This window comes from Bombina bombina, chromosome 1, assembly GCF_027579735.1.
Source record: "Bombina bombina isolate aBomBom1 chromosome 1, aBomBom1.pri, whole genome shotgun sequence".
Classification (NCBI taxonomy): Eukaryota; Metazoa; Chordata; class Amphibia; order Anura; family Bombinatoridae; genus Bombina; species Bombina bombina.
In genome coordinates, this window is record NC_069499.1 from 1,333,032,998 (window position 1) to 1,333,059,581 (window position 26,584).

The 26,584-nt window shown below is 41.4% G+C and overlaps 1 protein-coding gene across 1 annotated transcript in view; it reads left to right on the top strand.

The window, feature by feature from the left end:
• RFWD3 (ring finger and WD repeat domain 3) overlaps nucleotides 1-26,584 on the top strand; it is a 245,495-nt gene that overhangs the window by 77,573 nt on the left and 141,338 nt on the right. Inside the window, exon 4 of the mRNA XM_053719462.1 lies at nucleotides 9,826-9,941. Within this exon, the coding sequence (XP_053575437.1) occupies nucleotides 9,826-9,941 (116 nt within the window). The remainder of the gene's footprint in view (nucleotides 1-9,825; nucleotides 9,942-26,584) is intronic.

The window sequence follows — 26,584 nt, forward strand, 5'->3', positions numbered from 1 at the left end:
TTTCTAGGGACTCTTTTAGATTCTGTAGAGATGAAAATTTACCTGACAGAGGCCAGGTTATCAAAACTTCTAAATGCTTGCCGTGTCCTTCATTCCATTCCACACCCGTCAGTAGCTCAGTGCATGGAAGTAATCGGCTTAATGGTAGCGGCAATGGACATAGTACCATTTGCGCGCCTGCATCTCAGACCGCTGCAATTGTGCATGCTAAGTCAGTGGAACGGGGATTACTCAGATTTGTCCCCCCTACTAAGTCTGGATCAAGAGACCAGAGATTCTCTTCTATGGTGGCTCTCTCGGCCACATCTGTCCAAGGGGATGACCTTTCGCAGGCCAGATTGGACGATTGTAACAACAGACGCCAGCCTTCTAGGCTGGGGCGCAGTCTGGAACTCCCTGAAAGCTCAGGGATTATGGACTCAGGAGGAGAAACTCCTCCCAATAAATATTCTGGAATTAAGAGCAATATTCAATGCTCTCCTAGCTTGGCCTCAGTTAGCAACTCTGAGGTTCATCAGATTTCAGTCGGACAACATCACGACTGTGGCTTACATCAACCATCAAGGGGGAACCAGAAGTTCCCTAGCGATGTTGGAAGTCTCAAAGATAATTCGCTGGGCAGAGTCTCACTCTTGCCACCTGTCAGCGATTTACATCCCAGGCGTAGAGAACTGGGAGGCGGATTTTCTAAGTCGCCAGACTTTTCATCCGGGGGAGTGGGAACTTCATCCGGAGGTCTTTGCTCAACTGATTCTTCGTTGGGGCAAACCAGATCTGGATCTCATGGCGTCTCGCCAGAACGCCAAGCTTCCTTGTTACGGATCCAGGTCCAGGGACCCGGGAGTGGTGCTGATAGATGCTCTGACAGCCCCTTGGGTCTTCAACATGGCTTATGTGTTTCCACCATTCCCGATGCTTCCTTGTTTGATTGCCAAGATCAAACAGGAGAGAGCTTCGGTGATTCTGATAGCGCCTGCGTGGCCACGCAGGACCTGGTATGCAGACCTAGTGGACATGTCGTCCTGTCCACCGTGGTCTCTACCTCTGAGACAGGACCTTCTAATTCAGGGTCCTTTCAACCATCCAAATCTAATTTCTCTGAGGCTGACTGCATGGAGATTGAACGCTTGATTCTATCAAAGCGTGGCTTCTCGGAGTCGGTTATTGATACCTTAATACAGGCTAGGAAGCCTGTTACCAGAAAAATTTACCATAAGATATGGCGTAAATATTTATATTGGTGCGAATCCAAGAGTTACTCATGGAGTAAGGTTAGGATTCCTAGGATATTGTCCCTCCCTTCATCCGTGTACTTTAGCTTTGGTATTGGTATTCCATAAGTAATGGATGACCCGTGGACTGACTACACTTAACAAGAGAAAACATAATTTATGCTTACCTGATAAATTTATTTCTCTTGTAGTGTAGTCAGTCCACGGCCCGCCCCGTCTTTAAGGCAGACCTAAATTTTAATTAAACTCCAGTCACCACTGCACCCTATGGTTTCTCCTTTCTCGTCTGCTTTGGTCGAATGACTGAATATGACATGTGAGGGGAGGAGCTATGTAGCAAGCTCTGCTGGGTGATCCTCTTGCAGCTTCCTGTTAGGAAGAGATATATTCCATAAGTAATGGATGACCCATGGACTGACTACACTACAAGATAAATAAATTTATCAGGTAAGCATAAATTATGTTTTTTTTCTAGACAGACTGTGATAATTCTAGAAAAAGGCTGGCAATATCCCCATGAGGGAAGGGTAAGCTGTATTCAGACACTTAGTAGGAATCCCAGCTTGCATAAAGGGCTCATTGGTTACTGGTGACACTGTTAGGAAAAAACATTTTTTTATTGCAAACATAATGTTTTTTGAGGGACTTTAAGGGATCATTGTGGCTTACTTAAGGGTTATCAACCCACATGGCTAGTTTGGAAACACTCTGGTGTGTTTCTTTTAGGCCCCATAACATCGAGTGAGGTGGGAGGGGCCTATTTTCCCGCCTCAGTTGCGCAGTTTCTTTTACTCATAGACATCCAGCTGCTTCTCCAGAGGGTCCTGCTGTGTTTGAGGGCTTAAAGAAGTTTTTTTTTCCCCACAAATCTTTCCTAAAGGGCAGGTAGGCGCCACAGCAGATCTGTGGCAAGGTGCTGAACGTGTTTTTACCGGTTTTTGACGTTTTGTCAATCCGGTTTTTACATTAAAGGGTTAATCGTTTATTTGTCTAGCTGTGCAATCTTACTAAAGCTTTATGATGCTACTGTAAAAATTTCGTAAAGTTTACTGCATTTTTACACTGTTTTGCAGAGTTTGTGCATCTTTTTTTCTCTTAACGGCACAGTACCGTTTTTTTTCTAAATATTATTTGCTTTGATTAAAGTGTTTTCCATGCTTGCTTGTTTCATTACTAGCCTGTTTAACATGTCTGACATCAAGGAAAATCCTTGTTCAATGTGTTTAGAAGCCATTGTGCAACCCCCTCTTAGAATGTGTCCCACTTGCACTGATATGTCTATAAATTATAAAGAGCATATTTTAGTACTTAAAAATATAGCAATAGATGATTCTCAGACAGAAGGAAACGAGGGTTTGCCATCTAGCTCTCCCCAAGTGTCACAACCAGTAACGCCCGCACAAGTGATGCCAAGTACCTCTAGTGCGTCGAATTCATTTACTTTACAAGACATGGCCACAGTTATGAATACAACTCTCACAGAGGTTTTATCTAAACTGCCTGGTTTACAAGGAAAGCGTGACAGCTCTGGGTTAAGAACAAATGCTGAGCCGTCTGACGCTTTAGTAGCCGTATCCGATATACCCTCACAATGTTCTGAAGTAGGGGTAAGGGATTTGTTATCCGAGGGAGAAATTTCTGATTCAGGAAAGACGCTCCCTCAGACAGATTCTGATATGACGGCCTTTAAATTTAAGCTTTAACACCTCCGCTTATTGCTCAGGGAGGTATTAGCGACTCTAGATGATTGTGACCCTATAGTGGTTCCAGAGAAATTGTGTAAAATGGACAAATACTTAGAGGTTCCTGTTTACACTGATGTTTTTCCAGTCCCTAAGAGGATTGTGCATATTGTTTCTAAGGAGTGGGATAGACCAGGTATTCCGTTCGCTCCCCCTCCTGTTTTTAAGAAAATGTTTCCCATATCTGACACCATGCGGGACTCGTGGCAGATGGTTCCTAAGGTGGAGGGAGCTATTTCTACTCTCTCTAAGCGTACAACTATACCTATCGAAGACAGTTGTGCTTTCAAAGATCCTATGGATAAAAAATTAGAGGGTCTCCTGAAGAAAATTTTTGTTCATCAAGGTTTTCTTCTCCAACCTATTGTGTGCATTGTTCCTGTAACTACTGCAGCTGCTTTCTGGTTCGAGGCTCTAGAAGAGGCTCTTCAGATGGAGACTCCATTAGAGGATATTGTGGATAGAATTAAGGCCCTTAAGTTGACTAATTCTTTCATTACAGATGCCGCTTTCCAACTGGCTAAATTAGCGGCAAAGATTTCAGGTTTTGACATTTTAGCACGCAGGGCGGTATGGCTTAAGTCCTAGTCTGCTGATGTATCATCAAAATCTAAACGTTTGAACATCCCTTTCAAAGGAAAGACCCTATTCGGGCCTGAACTGAAAGAGATTATTTCAGACATCACTGGAGGAAAAGGCCATGCCCTCCCTCAGGATAAAACAAATAAAATGAGGACCAAACAAAATCATTTTCGTTCCTTTCGGAACTTAAAGGGTGGTCCCGCTTCAGCTTCCCCTGCTGCAAAGCAAGAGGGGAATTTTGCCCAATCCAAGTCAGTCTGGAGACCTAACCAGGCTTGGAACAAGGGTAAGCAGGCCAAGAAGCCTGCAGCTGCCTCTAAGACAGCATAAAGGGGTAGCCCCCGATCCGGGACCAGATCTAGTAGGGGGCAGACTCTCTCTCTTCGCTCAGGCCTGGGCAAGAGATGTTCACGATTCCTGGGCTTTGGAAATTGTGTCCCAGGGATATCTTCTGGACTTCAAAGACTCCTCCCCCCCCCCCCCATGGGGAGATTTCACATTTCTCAATTGTCTGCAAACCAGTCAAAGCGAGAGGCTTTCTTACGCTGTGTGGAAGACCTACATACCATGAGTGAGTGATCCGCCCAGTTCCAAAAGCGGAACAAGGGCTAGGGTTTTACTCAAACCTGTTTGTGGTTCCCAAAAAAGAGGGAACTTTCAGACCAATCTTGGATCTCAAAATTCTAAACAAATTCCTCAAAGTACCATCATTCAAGATGGAGATTATTTGGGCTATTCTACCCTTGATCCAGGAGGATCAATATATGACTACCGTGGACTTAAAGGATGCGTATCTACACATCCCTATTCACAGAGATCATCATCAATTCCTCAGATTCGCTTTTCTGGACAGGCATTACCAGTTTGTGGCCCTTCCCTTCGGGTTGGCCACAGCTCCCAGAATTTTCACAAAGGTGCTAGGGTCCCTTTTGGCGGTTCTAAGACCGTGGGGCATAGCAGTGGCGCCTTATCTAGACTATCTTAATTCAGGCGTCGACTTTCCATCTAGCCATGTCTCACACGGACATTGTGTTGGCTTTTCTGAGATCTCACGGGTGGAAGGTGAACGTAAAAAAAGAGTTCTCTCTTCCCTCTCACAAGAGTTTCCTTCCTAGGAACTCTGATAGACTCGGTAGAAATGAAAATATTTCTGACGGAGGTCAGAAAATCAAAACTCTTAACCACTTGCCGAGCTCTTCATTCCATTCCTCGCCCATCAGTGGCTCAGTGTATGGAGGTAATCGGACTCATGGTATTGGCAATGGACATAGTTCCTTTTGCCCGCCTACACCTCAGACCACTGCAACTATGCATGCTCAAACAGTGGAATGGGGATTATGCAGATTTATCTCCTCAACTGCATCTGGACCAGAAGACCAGAGATTCTCTTCTCTGGTGGTTGTCTCAGGACCACCTGTCTCAGGGAATGTGTTTCCGCAGGCTAGAGTGGCTCATAGTAACGACAGATGCCAGCCTGCTAGGCTGGGGTGCAGTCTGGAACTCCCTGAAAGCACAGGGCTTATGGTCTCGGGAGGAAACTCTCCTCCCGATAAACATTCTAGAACTGAGAGCGATATTCAATGAGCTTCAGGCGTGGCCTCAGCTAGCTGCGGCCAAAGTCATCAGATTTCAGTCGGACAACATCACGACTGTAGCTTATATCAATAATCAAGGAGGAACACTGAGTTCTCTAGAGATGATGGAGGTAACCAAAATAATCCGATGGGCGGATTGCCATCTCTCAGCAATCCATATCCCAAGGGTAGAGAACTGGGAGGCGGATTTCCTAAGTCGTCAGACTTTTCATCCGGGGGAGTGGGAACTCCATCCGGAGGTATTTGCCCAGCTGACTCAGCTATAGGGCACACCAGAATTGGATCTGATGGCGTCCCGTCAGAACGCCAAACTTCCTTGTTACGGGTCCAGGTCCCGGGATCCCCAGGCGGTACTGATAGATGCTCTAGCAGTGCCCTGGTCCTTCAATCTGGCCTATGTATTTCCACCGTTTCCTCTCCTCCCACGTCTGGTTGCCAGAATCAAGCAGGAGAGAGCTTCGGTGATTCTGATAGCACCTGCGTAGCCATGCAGGACTTGGTATGCAGACCTAGGGGACATGTCATCTGTTTCACCGTGGACTCTGCCAATGAGGCAGGACCTTCTAATCCAAGGTCCGTTCAAGCATCCAAATCTAATTTCTCTGCTTGGAGATTGAACGCCTGATTTTATCAAAGCGTGGTTTCTCTGTGTCGGTCATTGATACCCTGATTCAAGCTAGAAAGCCTGTCACCAGGAAAATCTATCATACGATTTGGCGCAAATATCTTTATTGGTGTGAATCCCAAGGGTTACTCATGGAGTAAGATTAGGATTCCTAGAATATTGTCTTTTCTCCAAGAAGGATTGGAGAAGGGATTATCAGCTAGTTCCTTAAAAGGACAGATATCTGCGTTGTCTATTCTTTTACACAAACGTCTGGCAGATGTACCAGACGTTCAGGCGTTTAGTCAGGATCAAGCCTGTATTTAAACCTGTTGCTCCGCCATGGAGCCTAAACTTAGTTCTTAAAGTTCTTCAAGGGGTTCCGTTTGAACCTATGCATTCCATAGATATTAAGCTTCTATCTTGGAAAGTTTTGTTTTTAGTATATACATTTATTAATCTTTATATATACCTTGACACATATTAACAGCTCCTCAAGAAATCGGCGTTGTCTAACTTCGCTCCGCTGCTTGCTTTCTTCTCTCAAGTCCATGGCGGAGGCGATGCCACTATTCGTCACACTTGAAAGGCTGTGTTCCTGTTCCACCACGTAGATTCCTGTAAGATCGTTTCATTTTACTTTATTGTCAATGTACTGTAATGTGAATGTTTTCCCCGAGAGGCTACAACTCCTTGCGGGTCTAACTATATGACATATGGGTCTCCGTTAATATCTTGGAATCGAGGGTTAATTTAATATCTCCTGAGGGGGATTATTGAGCAGGGGGGTTTATAATCCATGTTTATGTGATTCAACCTGCTTATGTGTGATGTTTATGGGCCTTTTAGTTGGGAGCTTTTTTTTTTTTTTTGATTGTACGTTCACCATTTACATATTCCTGACCATGTGGCGAAGGGAATATTCTAGTCTGCAGGGGTCTGGTCATAGTAGGTAGTGAGTGCCCCAGCCATTGTGGGTGTGAGGTGCCGTTTTTGTTTTAATACTTCAGTCCATATTGATATTTCCTCTATCCAGTTATTGAGGATTCTGATGCTGAACTGTGCTCATTTCAGATTCGGTTACAAAGGATTCTTATACCAAGACCAGTGTCCGGTGATGACTCCGGATTGGCCTCGTTGACACATGTCGACCAGTTTTGTTCCGTATGCCATATTAGAGCGCCTGGTTCCTCGGGCTTGGGGAATCGGGGGTCTGCTGAGCCATTCACCAATTCATACTTCTACACATGCGGGTAACCCAGTTTATGGTTCCTTTTGACTGGGTAGCACTCACAAGGCTTTACAGGCTGTTATGTGTTGCAGCATTGTGCGCTGTGCGTGATTATCAGTTACACAATAACTTGTAACAGCTGTGCCACCTTTTTGTTTTCTAGTGTCTGTGTTAATAAGATTATACAGGCTTATATATATTTACATAAGTATAGGCTACACTATTAGACAGTATGACAAGCAATCTGGGGTCTGTTCTCCAGGTCATGGATAATCAGTGATTGAATTGTCGAATTCCAGAAGCGCTATCATTACAAGCCATTCCGTGTTATTACTTTGTAGCAATGTACAGGCTGTTATTATGTGTTGCAGCATTGTGGGCTGTGCGTCTCAAGCATTGTCTCAAGGTCTGTTTTTTTGCCACCAATCAGTAAGAAATACCCAGGTGCTGAACAAAAAAATGGGCCGGCTCCTAAGCTTAAAGGGACAGTCAACACCCATGAAAACTTTATCCCATACCTTTAGATCAACAACAAAAAATGAGCCTGCACCGCATCCCATCCTAAATACCACTAACGTTAGGTGTCTAATTTTCGAATGAACATTTAGTTTTCAGCGGTAGATATGGCCACCAAACTCCTCCTCCTCCATCCCCTTCTTGTTTTAATTCAATACTCGTTCACAGGGACACTGTTCTATTTCTAATGCGCATGCGCTATATAATTGTAGTGCGCTCGCTAATAGAAAGTGTCTCCATGAACGCGGCTAAAGAATCTAGCCGAGGATTTGATTCTCATTGGCTGAAGACTTTGAGAAGAAGCCTTTTACGTAACAGTGGGGGGAGTTTGGCGGCCATATCTACTGCTGAAAACTAAATGTTCATTCGAAGATTAGACACCTAATGTTAGTGGTATTCAGGATGGGATGCGGTGCAGGCTCTTTTTTTTTTTTTTTTTTTTTTTTTTTAACTAAGGTATGGGATAAAGTTTTCATGGGTGTTGACTGTCCCTTTAAATTCCTGCTATTTCAAATCAAGATACCAAGAGAACAAAGAAAAAATAATAGGGGTAAATTAGAAATTGCATCTGAAGCATGAAAGAAAAAAAATTGTGTTTCATATCCCTTTAAAGGGACAGTCAACACCAGAATTTTTGTTGTTTAAAAGATATATAATCCCTTTATTACACATTCCCCAGTTTTGCATAACCAACACAGTTCTAATACACTTTTTACCTCTGACTACCTTGTATCTAAGCCTCTGCAAACTGCCCCCTTATTTCAGTTCTTTTGACAGACTTTTTTTATTTTAGCCAATCCGTGCTTAGTCCTAGGTAACGTTACGTGCTTGAGCTCAATGTTATCTATATGACACACATGAACAAACGCCCTCTAGTGGGGAAAACTGTCAAAATGTGTTCACATAAGAGGCGGCCTTCAAGGTCTAAGACATTAGCATATGAACCTACCTAGGTTTAACTTTCAACTAAGAATACCAAGAGAACAAAGCAAAATTGGTGATAAAAGTAAATTTGAAAGTTGCTTAAAATTAGATGCCCTATATGAATCATGAAAGTTTATTTTGGACATAACTGTCCCTTTAAGGATAAGGCAGTTTTTAGGACTAAATTTGTTTACTTGCCTAGTGTTGTATCTTTTATTGTCACTTTGTGTCCTAATGCTTAAAATGTGTTTTTGTTGTTTTTTTTGCATACTTTGTATGTTATTAGAGGGTTGGTTGAAGTGTTTTGTTGACACTAAATACTACTTTTTTGTTCTCTTTTCTAGTTCATGGAAAGGGTAGGAAGCTTCTGCTATTCCTTTTTCTTCATGGTTGAGACTTCTGAACAATAAGGATTATTTTGGAGGAAGTTCAGTCTCCACCTTAATGGATTACGGCTCATTCTTCTAGATTAGTTGCCATTTCTTAGCCTTTTAGGAATGACGTTTCATTTGACCAAATTTCCTTGAGTCTTATGAGTATCTGCCTACTGGGTATTCTTTGCATACTTTTACTACATTCTACTATTTTTTATGCTTGTGCTTTTTTTGAAGCGTTCTTTGGTAGAGAGGTCCTTAAGGCAGTTGTCTCAGGATGATTTTTTGCCTGTTGGCTGTTTTTTCATTGCATTATGCCCTTTTTGGGTTCTTTAGGATTTGCGGATTTAGTTCTTGGTCTTTTAATGAGTGTTTCATTACTCGTGGACTTGTCAGCTTGGGTATTAGTTCTCAGGAGTAATGGATCACCACCTGTATGAATGGAAGAAAACATTTATGCTTACTTGAAATTTATTTTTGATGGTAGTAAGTGTCCACAAAATCCCATCCTTTTTTGGGGGGTTTTCCAGTTGTTTTTTTTCTTGCGCACACCTTTTTTTCCCCTGCGCCTATTTTTTTTGCTCTTATTTCTTTTACCTACCTCTTTTACTTTGCTATACATTAGGTTGAGGTGGGAGGGGTTTTATAGAGCTCTTGGGGCTTGGGAATCTTTGCCTCCTCCTAGTGGCAGGGAAGAGTAATTACCAGGTGTAATGGATCATGGACTCTCACCACCATGAAAGAGAAATTAATTTAACAGGTAAGCATAAATTGTTTTTGTTTTCATACTTCGGCGTATCTATCCTCCACCAGCAAAGCATAGACAGTTGTCTTTATCAGCCAGTCAAAGAAGTACAAAACAACAAACAATACTTAGTCTTTTTGGCATGTGTAGTAAATGCTGTGCTTTCATATATATTTTTTTATTTTTTTAGTACAATGTCCCTTTAAAATATATCTGTAAATTTGATTTGATAAATTTAATCTTTGGATTTGACTTATTTACTAATCATTTTTAATTAAAGCCTCTGAAGAAATCAGCGTCAACCTTGCTGCGGTCGAGACTGATGCTTCTAGAAACCCGAATCCCTTGGATGTTCCTGATATTGGCAATGTACAACTTCCAGTACAACCCAAACCGGTAAAGCAGAAAAATTACTATAAAAGACCATGTGATCTTTTTTTTCTAGGAGACCTGCTGACTACATATAACAGTTTCCTAAATGTAATTAACCTCTTAACTGTTGAGTGTTTTTTAAAGGGAGAGTCTACTTGAAAACGTGTTTAAAAAGATAATCCTTTTGTTACCCATTCCTCAGTTTTGCATAACCAACACTGTTATATTAAGCCCTTGCGCCCAAACAACGTCGATGTATGTCATGCGGTACCTCATAGATCTACGTTGCAGATTCATGAAGCGGCAGCCGAGAGCTGTTGTTCTTGAGCTGCAAGCATCTGTCTTCATATGGTAACGGAGAACGATCAGAGCTCAGTCACCATATGTAGGAAGATTGCCCGATCGTTACAGTGACCTCTGTCATTGTCTGTAGCGATCTCCTGTGGTGCCTATGTCTATTTCTTATCAAAGGGAATCTCAGAGAGTCTTTTACAATCATTTGTGTTTTGATTGCACAAATGGTATGTAAATAATTTCAGTTTGTGAAAAAGTTAACTTTTCTCTTGCAAGGTGTATCCAGTCCACGGATTCATCCTTTACTTGTGGGATATTCTCCTTTCCTACAGGAAGTGGCAAAGAGAGCACAGAACAGAGCTGTCCATATAGCTCCCCCTCTAGCTCCACCCCCCAGTCATTCTCTTTGCCGGCTCTAAGCACTAGGGTCTCTCTCGGGAGGGTAAAGTGAATGTGGTGTTAGAATTGTAGTTTTTATTATCTTCAATCAAAAGTTTGTTATTTTAAATGGTACCGGTTTGTACTATTTACTCTCTAGCAGAAAAGTGATGAAGATTTCTGCTGAGAGGAAAATGATTTTAGAATGTTATAACTAAAATCCACTGCTGTTCCCACACAGGACTGAGGAGTACCAGAAAACTTCAGTTGGGGGGAACAGTTTGCAGGGTGAACTGCAATAAGGTATGTTCAGTCATTTATTTCTAGACAAGACTGAGATAATGCTAGAAGAGACAGACAATATCCCCATGAGGGGAAGGTAAGCTATGTTCACAGACTTGGTAAGGAATTGAATGCTTACATAATAGGGCTAATTATGCTGGTTGACACTTATTCAGGGCAATCGATTGTTTAGCTAAGGGAAATATCGTTTGCAAGACACTTTGAAAGCCCTTTTGGGTTCTTTCTGGGGTTATTACCCACATGGCTGTTTTTTATTCACTTAGGAGTGATTTATTAGGCCTCACAGCTCCGGCGTAGAGTGGGAGGGGCCTAATTTCGCGCCTCAGATGCGCATTTAGAATTGCAGAGAAGTTCATGCTGCTTCACATGGAGGGTCCTGCTGCTGTTTGAGGGCATTACAGAAGCTATATTCCCCCAAATCTGATCCCTAAGGGCAGGTAGGGCCACAGCAAGGCTGTGGCAAGGTGCTGTAGTAATTTTAACCGGGTGTTGGTTTTAGGCTGCTCCGGTTTGGGCATTAAGGGGTTAATCGTTTTGCAACTTGTGTTGCAATCTTATTAAGGCTTTAGGTACATACTGTGAAAATTTCAAAAGGATTGCTGCATTTTTCACTGTTTTGTAAAATTGTGTGCTCTTTTTATCTCTTAAAGGCACAGTAACGTTTTTTCAAATTGTGTTTTTTTTATTTGATTAAAGTGATTTCCAAGCCTGTTTGTGTATACTACTAGTCTGTTAAACATGTCTAACACTAAGGAAAATCCTTGTTCAATGTGTTTAGAAGCCATGGTGGAACCCCCTCTCAGAATGTGTCCCACTTGTACTGATATGTCTATACACTTTAAAGATCATATTGTTGCACTTAAGAATGTGGCCCAAGATGATTCTCAGACTGAAGGTAACGAGGGTATTTCAATTTTTAGATCAGTATTTTTTGCAGATCAAGGGAACGGCCATGGGCACCATATTTGCCCCAAGCTTTGCGAACCTCTTTATGGGGATATTTGAAGAAAACTATATTTACAATGCAAAGTGGAGGGGCAATCTGGTGTTCTATGGCCGTTACATAGATGATTTATTGTTTATTTTTGAGGGATCAGTTGAAGAAGCGCAGGAATTTGTCAATTTCTTGAATAACAATAATATGGGTATAGATTTTACATCTAATATACAGACACAAACAATTGAATTTTTAGACATAGTACTTACTTGGGATGCTAATGGAACTATTTGTACCTCTTCTTATTTTAAGTCAGTAGACTGCAACAATTTTCGACATTACTCCAGCAATCATTTTAACAGCTGGAAAACTAACATTCCGTATAGTCAATTTTGCCGCATTAGGCGCAATTGCAGTTCTATCGACATGTTTGATGAGCAGTCCCTCATATTAAAAGATAGGTTTAGAGAAAAGGGTTACCCAAAGGAATTAATTGAATATGGCTATAATAGGGCGAGATTGTTGGATAGAGGTGAATTACTTTCTTGTGAAAAAAATTCTAGAAAGGAGAAAGAAGATAATGGTCTACAGGGACAACCTTTATTTGTGACTCAATTCAATTCGAACTTTAAGGCAGTCAATAGAGTGTTAAGAAAGCACTGGCCTATCCTTCTTAGAGACCCCATACTAAAGAAAGTACTGACCCCTCAACCTAAAATTGTATACAGGAGAGCGCCCACTCTGAAACAAAAATTGGCACCCAGCAAGGTAGTGATGACTAAAAAATCTATTAAAGTCCAAAAAACTAGAGATAAGAATCACAATCATAGTATTAGGAACACACATAACAGTCATGGTACTTATAGATGTGGACATAGTCGTTGTCACATGTGGGACACAATCTATAATCTCATATGTGACAGGTGAAGAATACCACATTATGGAGCACCTGTCCTGCAATTCCAGCTATGTGATATATGCACTTAGTTGTGCATGTGGGGTCCAATATATTGGACGCACCTGTAGAAAGGTTCGACTTAGATGGGGGGAACATAAAAGGAATGTTATTAAAAAATCACCTAAGCATAGTGTGTCCAGACATAGATGTGCAAAAAGTATTCTAGATAGATGTCAATTTAAAATTACACCATTAGAAAGTGTCCCCGTTAGCCATCATTATAATAGATTCACTCGTCTTAGACAAAGGGAGACATATTGGATCTTCAAATTCCAAACACTCTTCCCTTTGGGGCTAAATGAAGTGTTAGACTCAACTGCATTTGTCTAGCTTAGCCTTATATTAAGCATTATTTGGTATGTTTATTATAGTCATTTGCTTTTTAATATGTTGCTGATTGTACACCTGAGTTTGGTGACATTCACCCTGCTGCTAAATTTCACTCCACAGGTATTATATAATGATTAAATTATGTTTTATTTAGAAATCCTTTTATATTTACATATATTAGGATTATTTATCATTGGAAGTTTCACACACCAATTAAATCACTTAGATCTTACACATCAATTAAATCACTTAGATTGTATATATTATATCATTATGATAATTATATTAGTTTCTTGCTCATACATCTAATCATAAGAATTTGAGATTACACCACCACATCCCGAGATTGGGTCACGGTGTATTATCCCATTATTAGGAGTGCTCACACCCCATCACTTCACATTCATATATATTTTTCACAAGGGTTTGATCTTGCTATAGGTCCGCATTCTAAATATCACATTAGTTAGATTATCTCATCTTGGAGATTATCCTAAAATAAGGAGAACACTTTATAATTTCTTTCTATATACATATACCTAACATCTATTATAGTCATAAAGAGAATAATTTTGGTTTATGATAGCTTCTGCCAGTCTTATTATGGACATCCACTCATATCGTTACTATTACACTAAGGCTAATATTATATGGATAGCTTTTAGATAAGGATCGATTCCATGCGCTGATGGATAATGATCTTTATACTCATAGGGGTTAAGGCTAATGGACATATCGAGATTATGATCTACAGATTTATGGATAATGACCGTTATATATTTAGAGACACTAGCAAGTTTATTGTTATTAAGCATATACACTTGCGTATAGTGGGTAATGATTAATAAAATCATATCAGCAGCCTTTTAAGCGTGTAGACTCTGTGTGTTTACGAGCCAGATAACAATGTGATTGTGGGTAAGAAATGCTTATCGCACCTACGAGTGCTTTGTATGTTTTCATTTTTTTGTTTTCTTTTTGCTTACGATGACAGTATTGCCCGTCTATTAATATGAGAACCAATAGGACCTATTGTTTACATCAGGTGGGCCAATACGTAATCAAGTTTAAATATAGAGAGGTGTTGTCTGTCAGCGGGTATTCTATTGGTAGCTTGCCCCAGCTGCAGATTTAACATAGAGTTCAGCTTAGTTTTTGCCGCGTACTTCAGTTGATTGACGGTTTCTTCAGCATATTAGATAGCTGCATAGACGGCCCATTTTAGAACTATTGATTGATGGCTATAGCGGCCAATCAGGTGGCAGAATTTACGAGTAAGGACAATTTATCCAATCAATTAGTTTTTTTAAACATAGGAACTATGCAATATGCATTACGTAACATTTTATACATAAATAATTAAAGAAACTACTGAACACTTCAACATATACTGCTTACAACAATGTTTTAGTATAGTTTAATCCAATAATTACTGCAGCATGGTGGGTGTTGTCCAAATGACGGTTTGTGATTGGTCCTTGTTGACAACATTGTTAGGGGTGGGGCATTAGGTGTTTGTAGTAGCGTAGCCCTATATAAGGATGCAAAATACTGATGAGAAACATGCCCGAGGAAACAGTTTATCTGAGAAACGCGTTGCACTGTTTCTCCATTGGCCATACCTGTTTTGGCACTAAGATGAGTGTTACATTTTTATACTTTTAAATAAATGTTTTTATCTTTATTCACTCGGAGTGCTATGTATGGTTACTGCTACGCTACATTCAGGGTGTGAACCGTTTACACCAATACATTGCCCTTCTATCTTTGGATCAGCCAGCTGGATTGCTGTAAAAATCCAGCTTGTCTACATAGGCATAACAGATTGCCTCTTATACATGTGAGTACCCTGTGTATACAACTGGATATAAATACCCACAAGTTACTATTGACCTGCACCATTGGCGCCTCTATCTATTGCCTTTTTCTACAGATTGTCTCCTTTTGGAAGTTGTTAGAGAGCTGCCCTTAGGATCAGCTAGCTGGACTGCTGATAAAATCCAGCCTGCTCCCACTGGCATAATTGATTGCCATTTATACATGTGAGTACCCTGTGCTAGCCTATTACATTTAAGAACCATCATTGATCTGCACCATTGGCGCCTCTTCCTTGTGCTTTTATTTATAGGCAACGAGGGTAGCCCGTCTGCCTCTCCCCAAGTGTCACAACCAGTTACGCCCGCGCAAGCGACGCCTAGTACCTCTAGTGCGTCTAACCCTTTTACATTACAAGACTTAGCGGCAGTCATGGACAATTCTCTTACAGCCTTCTTATCTAAACTGCCCGTGTTACCTGCAAAGCGCGATAGCTCCGTTTTAAGAACAGATTATGAGCATTCTGACGCTTTGGTAGCCGTATCCGATATACCCTCGCAACGCTCTGAAGTGGGAGCGAGGGATTTTAAGTCTGAGGGAGAAGTCTCTGATTCAGGAAGGGCTCCTCCTCAGACAGATTCAGATACATTGGCTTTTAAATTTAAACTTGAACACCTCTGCGTTTTGCTTAGGGAGGTATTAGCTACTCTGGATGACTGCGACCCTTTGGTGATCCCAGAGAAATTGTGTAAAATGGACAAGTACCTAGAGGTCCCTGTTTACATGGATGCGTTTCCGGTCCCTAAGAGGATTGCGGATATCGTTACTAGGGAGTGGGATAGACCAGGTGTTCCCTTTGTTCCCCCTCCTGTTTTTAAGAAAATGTTCCCCATATCTGACCCTGTGCGGGACGCGTGGCAGACGGTCCCTAAGGTGGAGGGGGCTGTTTCTTCACTTGCTAAATGCACAACCATACCAATTGAAGACAGTTGTGCTTTCAAAGACCCTATGGATAAGAAGTTAGAGGGTTTACTTAAGAAGATTTTTGTTCAACAAGGTTTTCTTCTCCAGCCTATTGCCTGCATTATTCCTGTAACTACTGCAGCCGCTTTCTGGTTTGAGGCGCTGGAAGACTCGCTCCAGACGGAGACCTCATATGAGGAAATTATAGATAGAATTAAGGCTCTAAAGCTAGCTAATTCTTTTATCACTGACGCCGCTTTGCAAATAGCTAAGTTAGTGGCAAAAAAATTCAGGTTTCGCCTTTTTGGCACGCAGGGCTGGTCGGCCGATGTGTCGTCTAAATCCAAGCTTTTGAACATCCCTTTCAAAGGAAAGACCCTCTTCGGACCTGAATTGAAAGAGATTATTTCAGAAATCACGGGGGGAAAAGGCCATGCTCTCCCTCAGGACAAGTCCTTTAAGACAAAGAACAAAGCTAATTTTCGTTCCTTTCGTAATTTCAAGAACGGCCCCGCTTCATCCTCTCCGGCTGAAAAGCAAGAGGGTAACGCTTCACAGCCCAAGGCAACCTGGAAACCTTACCAGGGCTGGAATAATGGGAAACAGGCCAAAAAGCCTGCAGCTGCCACCAAGACAGCATGAAGGGGTAGTCCCCGATCCGGGACCGGATCTAGTAGGGGGCAGACTCTCTCTCTTCGCTCAGGCCTGGGCAAGAGATGTACACGATCCTTGGGCGTTAGATATTGTATCTCAGGGATATCTTTTAGCATTCAAGGGTTCTCCTCCAAGGGGGAGGTTCCACATTTCTCGTCTGTCTACAGATCAGACAAAGAAAGAGGCGTTTTTACGCTGTGTAGAAGATCTACATACAATGGGAGTGATCCACCCAGTTCCAATTGTGGAACAAGGGCTGGGTTTTTACTCAAACCTGTTTGTGGTTCCCAAAAAAGAGGGAACTTTCAGACCCATCCTGGATCTAAAAATTCTAAACAGATTCCTCAGAGTCCCATCATTCAAAATGGAGACCATTCGGACGATCTTACCAATGATCCAGGAAGGTCAATATATGACTACCGTGGATCTAAAGGATGCATACCTACACATTCCTATCCACAAAGATCATCACCAGTTTCTCAGGTTCGCCTTTCTGGACAAGCATTACCAGTTTGTGGCTCTTCCTTTCGGCTTAGCCACTGCTCCCAGAATTTTCACAAAGGTGCTAGGGTCCCTTCTGGCGGTTCTAAGACCGCGGGGCATAATGGGGGCGCCTTACCTAGACAACATCTTAATTCAGGCGCCGTCTTTCCAAAGAGCCAAGTCTCAGACGGAGATTGTATTGTCCTTTCTGAGGTCTCACGGGTGGAAGGTGAACATCAAAAAGAGTTCTCTTTCCCCTCTCACAAGGGTTCCCTTCCTAGGGACTCTAATAGACTCGGTAGAAATTAAAATATTTCTGACGGAGGTCAGAAAATTTAAAACTCTTAACTACTTGCCGAGTTCTTCATTCCATTCCCCGGCCATCTGTGGCTCAGTGCATGGAGACAATCGGACATAGTCCCTTTTGCTCGGATACACCTCAGACCACTGCAACTATGCATGCTCAGACAGTGGAATGGGGATTATGCAGATTTGTCTCCTCAAATTCAGTTGGACCAGGAGACCAGAGATTCTCTTCTCTGGTGGTTGTCTCAGGATCACCTGTCTCAGGGAATATGTTTCCGCAGACCAGAGTGGATCATTGTAACGACCGACGCCAGTCTGTTAGGCTGGGGTGCGGTCTGGGACTCCCTGAAAGTTCAAGGCTTATGGTCTTGGGAAGAAAAGCTTCTCCCGATAAACATTCTGGAACTGAGGGCAATATTCAACGCTCTTCAGGCATGGCCACAACTGGCTGCAGCCAAATTCATCAGATTGAACGCTTAATTCTATGAAAGCGAGGTTTCTCTGAGTCAGTTAGAGATACTCTGATTCAGGCTAGAAAGCCTGTCACCAGGAAAATCTACCATAAGATATGGCGGAAATATCTGGGTTGGTGTGAATCCAAGGGTTACTCATGGAGTAAGATTAGGATTCCCAGGATATTGTCTTTCCTCCAAGAAAGGATTGTCGGCTAGTTCCTTAAAGGGACAGATATCTGCTCTGTCTATCCTTTTACACAAGCGTCTGGCAGAGGTACCAGACGTTCAAGCGTTTGCTCAGGCTTTAGTCAGAATCAAGCTTGTCTATAAACCTGTGGCTCCGCCATGGAGTCTAAATCTAGTTCTTTCAGTTCTTCAAGGGGGTTCCGTTTGAACCTTTACATTCCATAGACAGTAAGTTGTTATCTTGGAAAGTTTTTTGTTTTTGGTAGCTATCTCTTCTGCTCGAAGAGTTTCAGAATTATCTGCATTACAGTGTGATTCACCTTACCTGGTGTTCCACGCAGATAAGGTAGTTTTGCGTACCAAGCCTGGTTTTCTTCCTAAAGTTGTTTCTAACAAGAATATTAAAGGATTCCAAAACTTAGCATTTTTAAGTTTAAGAATATCATCACAATCGTATCACCAACCCTTATATATCAAAACTTACCTACTTTGACATGAAAACGAGCGTTAGAAACATAATAAAATTATATTTTTGATCTAGAGAATGATGTCACCGAAGCCAAACCCCCTGTTTATAGTGCCTTCAATACCAAAAAGAATATCCAATCATACTACGTTTTCGTGCATATAATTATTATCCTGTTTTGTCACCCGCCGCATGCGCAATACGATACGGTTATTCACACATGCACAGATTTTAGCTTTGAGTTTAGTTCATTTAATGCTAGTTATTGTAAGGGTCATTATCGCAGTGCAGTTCAATGTTCTTACCTGGCCTATTCCACTTTAACATCTGTCTGCACATATCGATTCAGACGGTCTGCTGTTTCAATGGAGCGTGACATATTGGATGACGAGTTTATAAGATTGTGCATGCGCATTACGCACAAAATCAGACATTTTGATAACTCAGGTTATCATAAACGATTCGTGCATGAAAAATAATCTGAGAACAGTGGGTTTGGAAATCAATAAATTTTTGGAGCAGCATATCTATATAACAGTAAGAATCTGACACGCAATGCTAATTACAAATATAATTATTATATATGGATAGAGCGATTAAACCAAACTTTTTTTCAAGGTTTAGTGTCCCTTTAACCAGGAAATAGTTGTTCCTTCTCTCTGTCCTAATCCTTCTTTGAAGAAGGAACGTCTGTTACACAATCTTGATGTAGTTCGTGCTTTAAAGTTCTATTTGCAAGCAACTAAGGATTTCAGACAAACATCCTCCTTCTTTGTCATCTATTCTGGTAAGAGGAGAGGTCAGAAAGCGACTGCTACCTCTCTTTCCTTTTGGCTGAAAAGCATCATCCGTTTGGCCTATGAGACTGCTGGCCAGCAGCCTCCTGAAACAATTACTGCTCATTCTATTAGAGCAGTGGCTTCCACATGGGCTTTCAAAAATGAGGCTTCTGTTGAACAGATTTGTAAGGCAGCGACTTGGTCTTCACTGCATACTTTTCCCAAATTTTCCAAATTCAATACTTTTGCTTCTTCGGAGGCTATTTTTGGGAGAAAGGTTTTGCAAGCAGTGGTGCCTTCCGTTTAGGTTACCTGTCTTGTTTTTCCCTTCATCCGTGTCCTAAAGCTTTGGTATTGGTATCCCACAAGTAAAGGATGAATCCGTGGACTGGATACACCTTGCAAGAGAAAACAGAATTTATGCTTACCTGATAAATTACTTTCTCTTGCGGTATATCCAGTCCACGGCCCGCCCTGGCATTTAAGTCAGGTAAAAATTTTTTGTTTAAACTACAGTCACCACTGCACCCTATGATTTCTCCTTTTTCTTCCTAACCTTTGGTCGAATGACTGGGGGGTGGAGCTAGAGGGGGAGCTATATGGACAGCTCTGCTGTGTGCTCTCTTTGCCACTTCCTGTAGGGAAGGAGAATATCCCACAAGTAAAGGATGAATCCGTGGACTGGATACACCGCAAGAGAGTAATTTATCAGGTAAGCATAAATTCTGTTTGTTTATATATATATATATATATATATATATATATATATATATATATATATCTATATCATCACCTTTGTCGGCGAAATGGTGGCATGAAATATACAAAAACACCTTGGGTTACTGAAAATGTGGTATGTAGGGCAAGTTTTTTTCTTCTCAGAACATTCCCAGTAGCGAAGGGGTTAATGTTTTACCTCTGATTACTTGTATCTAAGCACCTGCAGACTGCCCCTTTATTTTAGTGTTTTGAGCAATTTTTAGCAATTTTTTGTATAACCATTATCATTCTCCACGGGAATGCGCACAATGGTATTTATATGGCACATGTGATATAGCACTGTCTGACTGATCAAGATTTAAAAAGCACTGAGATAATAGGCGACCTGTGGGGGCTTAGAAACAGGCAAACTGAGAAGTTATCAAGTATATTAAAGGGACAGTAGTCAAAATTAAACTTTCATCTTACTATTATCAAATTTGCTTTGTTCTCTTGGTATTCTTTGTTGAAAGCTAAACCTAGGTAGGCTCATATCCTTTCTAAGCCCTTAAAGCTGCCTCTTATCTCAGTGCATTTTCACAGTTTTTCTTAGCTAGACAGTGCTAGTTCATGTGTGCCATATCCGTGTAATTATTTGTCAGCACTGATTGGCTAAAATGAAATTCTGTCAAAGAACTGAAATAAGGGGGCAGTCTACAGAGGCTTAGATACAAGGTGTTGGTTATGCAAAACTGGGGACTGGGTAATAAAGGATTATCTCTTTTTAAACAATAAAAATTCTGGAGTAGACTGTCTCTTTTTAATATAACAATGTTGGTTATGCAAAGCTGGGAACTAGATAGTTTAGGTGTTTTAAACACAAAAAAAAAATCATGTAGACTGTCCCTTTAACACCATTGCACTGAGGCCAGTTTTGTCAGGTAGCCACAATTTTTTTCAGATAGAGCATACCATTTTAAACAACTTTCCAATTTACTTCTATTAAAAAAAAATGTGCACAGTATTTTTATATTTAAACTTTTTGAGTCACCAGGTCCTGCGCAAGAATAAGTGTGTATGCATTTGTGAATGGCTGATGGCTGTCACATGGTACGTGTATGCATTTGTGATTGGCTGATGGCTGTCACATGGTACAGGGGGAGTGGAAATAAAACATAACTTTTAAAATTGTCAGAAAAAAATCTACATACTTATTTGAAATTCAGACTAAGTGCTATTGCATTGTTTTGTTATCTTGCATTTGTTGATTATGCAAATCTACTGTGTTGACTGGTCCTTTAAATGTTTTAACTTTTCTCACATAATTTTAGCTGGGGATCGATCTTAATTTGGGATAAAATTTAAAGTGTATTTTTTCCTTTGCTTATTTTAATTGAATATTAAAATCTTCTAAACTTATCTGTACACGTTTGTTAATGTCTGATATGGAGCAAGAGCCTGCTCTCATGAATTCATGCTTATTATGTTTAGGTGCACAAATTGCAGCTTCTATGCAATTTTGTTCATGTGTCAAGAAAACCTTGCAAAATAAAGGTAACATTTTTGAGCCTAATGTCTCAGGATGATGCTGTTAAAATAATACCTCAGCTTTCTCCTGCTAAGTCTCAGTGGCATCACATGCAGTGCCCTGTGGTTCCTCTATAACTCCTAGTGGAGTTTATTTAAAAGCAGAAATTGCTGCCCAGGTATCTTTAGCGGCATTAGCTGCCATTCCCAGATTACAGGGAAAACGCAAGAGGAAATCTAAAAATTCAGAAAGTAAGGTGCCTGTCCTCAGTTCTGCTTCCCAAGTTGCCCTTTCTCATAAATCTGATGAGGAAGATACATCAGGACTTTCTGAGGGTGAAATCTCAGATTCGGACAGTATAATTCCTTTTGAGACTAAGGTGTTATCCTTAAGATTTAAGCTTGAACACCTTAGTGTAATGTTAAAGGAGGTTTTAGCTACTTTAGATGACTCCAATACCCCTGTCGTTGTCACTCCTAAGAAATCTAGTAAACTAAATAGTTTCTTTGATGAACCTTCCACTTCGGAGGTATTTCCTGTGCCGGACCGTGTTAGGGAGATTATCTCACAGGAATAGGAGAAACCAAGGGTGTCTCCCATTTACGAAATGTTTCCTGTCGAGGACTCTATTAAAGACCGTTGGTATACTGTACCCAAAGTTGAAGAAGCCATTTCCACTCTGGTTAAGAGAACCACTATTCCTATTGAGGATAGCTGCTCTTTTAAGGATTTGATGGACAAGAAGCTGGAGGCTTATTTGAAAAATATATATGTTCATGAAGGTCTCCAATGGCAACCTGTGGTGTGTATTGCCACCCCCCAAGGCAGAACATACAGTGATCTGAGATGTCATCGCAGAACATGCAGCATGTCTGCAGAAAGAACAGGACACATGCAGGAACTGTTAGTTAGCAATTAAACTTTTCAGAGCTGCTTCACATTAGGCTGTTCTCTTCCAACAGAGCTGTTCTCTAGCTGCACTGTGTAAGTTTTCCTTATCACAGTTCCTCCAGAGCAACGTGCTGTTTGAAGTGAACAGTGAAATATGCAGTAGCGCTGCAAAGTAGCAGTGCATTAATTGACTGGCTCTCAGAGATTTTTTCAAGCCCGTCCCCTAGTTTTTCACAGTCTGAAAAGCTGTTTATTTCTAAATGTAAAACGTTCGTATAAGCAATGCACCTTTTTTAGAGTATGTCTGCAGCTAATTTGCAATGAAATTTTCAACTACTGCACTATATTATAAAACTTTAAATATTGCTTTATTCTCCAGTTAGCTAACACAATACAATCAAACTGGTGTTTTAGTGTAACTGCCTAATTTAAAATTAAATTTAATCTAAAAATGACCTGCAGAAAGTTTTTCAATAAAAAATTCTCATCGTAGAAAGTGAAAAAAAGTTCTGCCTCTGGGTTGCCACTGTGACTAGTGTGGCATCTTATTGGTTTGACGCCTTGGCTGATTCTCCAAGTAGAGTCTTCCTTGGATGAAATTCAAGATAGAATTAAAGCTCTTAAATTGGCCAATTCCTTTATTGCAGATGACATTTTACAGGTTGTTAGAGTAGGAGCTAAATCTTCTAGTTTCGCTGTCCTAGCCCGCAGGGCGTTATGGTTGAAATTCTGAACTGTGGACGTTTCCTCTAAAGTCAAGCTTCTGGCGATTCCTTACAAGGGCAGAACCTTGTTTGGACCAGGTTTGGCAGAAATGATCTCTGATATTACGGGTGGAAAGGGGTCTTTTCTACCTCTAGATAATAAGAATAGGCCTAAAGGACATCAGAGTAATTTTCGTTTCTTTCGTAACTTCAGAAGAAAACCTTCCCCTTCTTCTTCCAAGCATGAACAATCCAAGTCGTCTTGGAAACCCAATCAGTCTTTGAACAATGGGAAACAATCAAAGAAACCCGCAGCTGATTCCAAATCAGCATGAAGGGTTTGCCTTCATGATCAGGTAGGGGGCAGACTTTCTCAGTTCTCTCAAGCCTGGATACGAGATGTCTCAGATCCCTGGACTGTGTACATAGTATCCCAGGGTTACAAATTGGAATTCAAGACTTTTCCTCCCAGAGGCAGATTCCTTCTCTAAAGATTATCTGCAGACCAGATAAAGATAGAGGCGTTCTTGAAATGTATACAACATCTTTCCTCCCTGGGAGGGATAGTTCCAGTTCCAGCGCAGGAACAGGGTCTCTGGTTCTACTCCAACCTATTTGTGGTTCCCAATAAAGAGGAAACTTTCCGTCCCATTCTAGATTTGAAGTGTCTAAACAAGTTTCTCAAAGTTCCATCCTTTAAGTTGGAGACTATATACGCTCCGTTCTTCCTTTAGTACAAGAGGGTAAGTTCATGACAATGATAGACCTAAAGGATGCGTATCTTCATGTTCCTATTCACAGGGACCATCACAGATTCCTGAGATTTGCCTTTCTGGACAAACGTTTCCAGTTCGTGGCCCTTACGTTTGGCCTAGCCATGGCTCCCAGAATTTTTCAAAGGTTGTGGAGGCTCTTTTGGCAGTGATCGGTTCTCGTGGAATTGCTGTGACACCCTACCTGGACGTCATATTGGTTCAGGCGCCATCTTTTCAACAAGCAAAATCTCACACAGAGATATTGTTGTCTCTTTTTCCTTCCCACGGATGGAATGTGAATCTGGAAAAAAGCTCCCTTTCCCCTGCTACAAGATTAGTGTTCTTAGGGGCTATAATAGATTCTCTATTGATGAAGATTTTTCTGACAGAGATCAGGAAAAACAAAATAATTTCCTCTTTCTTCAGGCTACTGTTCATCCTTCAGTGGCTCATTGTATGGAGGTAATCGGTCTGATGGTGACTTCCATGGGCATCATTCCTTTTGCTCAATTCCATTTGAAAACTCTCCAGTTGTGCATGCTCAGACAATGGAATGGCGACCATGCGGATCTATCTCAGAGAATAGAGTTAGGTCAGTCGTCAAGGCATTCTCTCCCGTGGTGGATTTCTGAGGAACATCTGTCTCAGGGCACATGCTTTCAGAGACCTTCCTGGGTGATCCTGACCACAGACGCCAGCCTGCTGTGCTGGGGAGCAGTCTGGAACTCGTTAAAAGCTGAGGGCCTTTGGACTCGGGAGGAGTCTGCTCTTCCCATCAACATATTGGAGTTGAGGGCACTTTACAATGCTCTATTGGCTTGGCCTCAGTTGTCCTCAGCCCAGTTTATCAGGTTCCATTCAGACAACATAACCTCTGTGGCTTACATCAGTCACCAGGGAGGAACTTAGAGTTCCTTAGCCATGAAGGAGGTTACTCGGATTCTTCAGTGGGCAGAGACCCAGAATTGCTGTCAATCTGCCATCCGCATTCCAGTAGTAGACAACTGGGAAGTGGATTTTCTGAGCAGACAGACTTTTCATCCCGGGGAGTGGGAACTCCATCCGGAGGTGTGTTCCAGCTTAGTCCTCAAATGGAGGGGTGATGGATTTAGATCTGATGGTGTCTAGTAAAGAACGGTTCAAGGTCAAGAGATCCGCAGGCCGTTCTGATGGATGCTCTGGCGGTTCCTTGGGGTTTTTTTTTTTTTCCCCCAAAATAAATTTTTATTTGGTTTAATAGTTACAGGTAACAATTGGGGACACGCAGGAACCCTACACATATAGGCACAAGTCAAAAATTCGGACACAAGGGTCCGATTACAAATGCTATCAAGACATTAACATATAAGGCATTCCTTCCACTCAGAGGGAAGGGGACATTGAATAAACAATTCTAATGTATGAAAACAGATTTATAAGCGATACATTACAAAATATTCTCCGGGGAAGCAGTGGGGGGAAGGCCGGAGAAGGCAGGGAATGGAAATCCCGTCAGTCATCTCTAAGGAAAGGGGCCAGAGTGACAAAAGCGATCAGTCGTCTAATCAGGTATTGTGTAGAGCATCTTGTGTCGTGACCAACGGCTTCCACAGAACATCGTATTTGTCTTTCCAGTCAACCCAGGCCATTTCAAACAGGTCAGCTTTATTAAGTACGTGATTTATATCTCTTTCCATGTTGTACAAATAAGCCATAGTATTTAAAATCTCGGCCCACGTTGGAGGGAGCTCTTTTTTCCAAGACCTAGCAATATTAGTTTTAATAGAGGCCAAAAGATATATACATATCACACTATTGTGTTTAGGGAGGGTATGAAAATCAAAATGGAGAATAGCTGTGGCCGTGTTTCTAGGTATCCTAATCTCAAGAGCAGATAGAGTACGGAAGCACAGGTTCCATAGCGGTTTGATTTTTGGGCATTCCCACCATGTAGGAAGCAACATAAGGGGGAAGTCCCCGGGAACATTTTAGATAGCCACGTTGGGACCAGATACCAGTGGGATATGACTTTTTGTAGTTGGTTTCAAACATTGTTATGCGGTGTAATGTTTTTTTAGTCAACATGAGGGATCATTGCCAGGTGTTTACAGGAATGCGAATGTGTAAGGGTGCCCCACCTAAGTAAGTGTGGTGCTGGTTCGGGCGGTATGGTTCCTTCTAACAAATTGTAGTGTTGACAGCGGCTTGAATAGTCTGTGACCCCTGCACCAGATGGACTCCCATAGGGTTAGAGGGCGGGCAGATTTGGGGAGAAATCCCCAACTTGTGAGGAAACTTTTAATTCTGATAAGTTCGAATTGGAGGAAGGGTGGAATGTTTCCACTTGTTTCAAGTTGGTCTAGTTCAATGTATCCATCTTGATGGATCTTGGACCAAAAATCCGAAACTTGTTTAACCCCTAATCGGGCCCAAGTGTTAGGATGTGTTTCCGCAAGACCAGTGAGAAGACCCGGTACCGATGTAACCGGGGAGGGAGGGGTGAGGTACAATCAGTTGGCGGTGACAGCTCTTGTCCCAGATAGAGAGTAATTCTATGATTATAGGGTTAGTTATACCGAGAGTTCTGCGGCTATGGGCCGGGGTCCAAATCAAGTCTCTAAGGAGTATATTAGATGATAACGAAGCTTGTTCAACCTTTCTCCATCTGTCATGCGACTGAAGTACTCCCTCATAGTACTTAAAGGGACATTAAATCCAAAAAAATTCATGATTCAGATTAGAGGATACAATTTTTAAAAAGTTTGCAATTTACTTCTATTATCAATTTATTTTCATTCTCATGT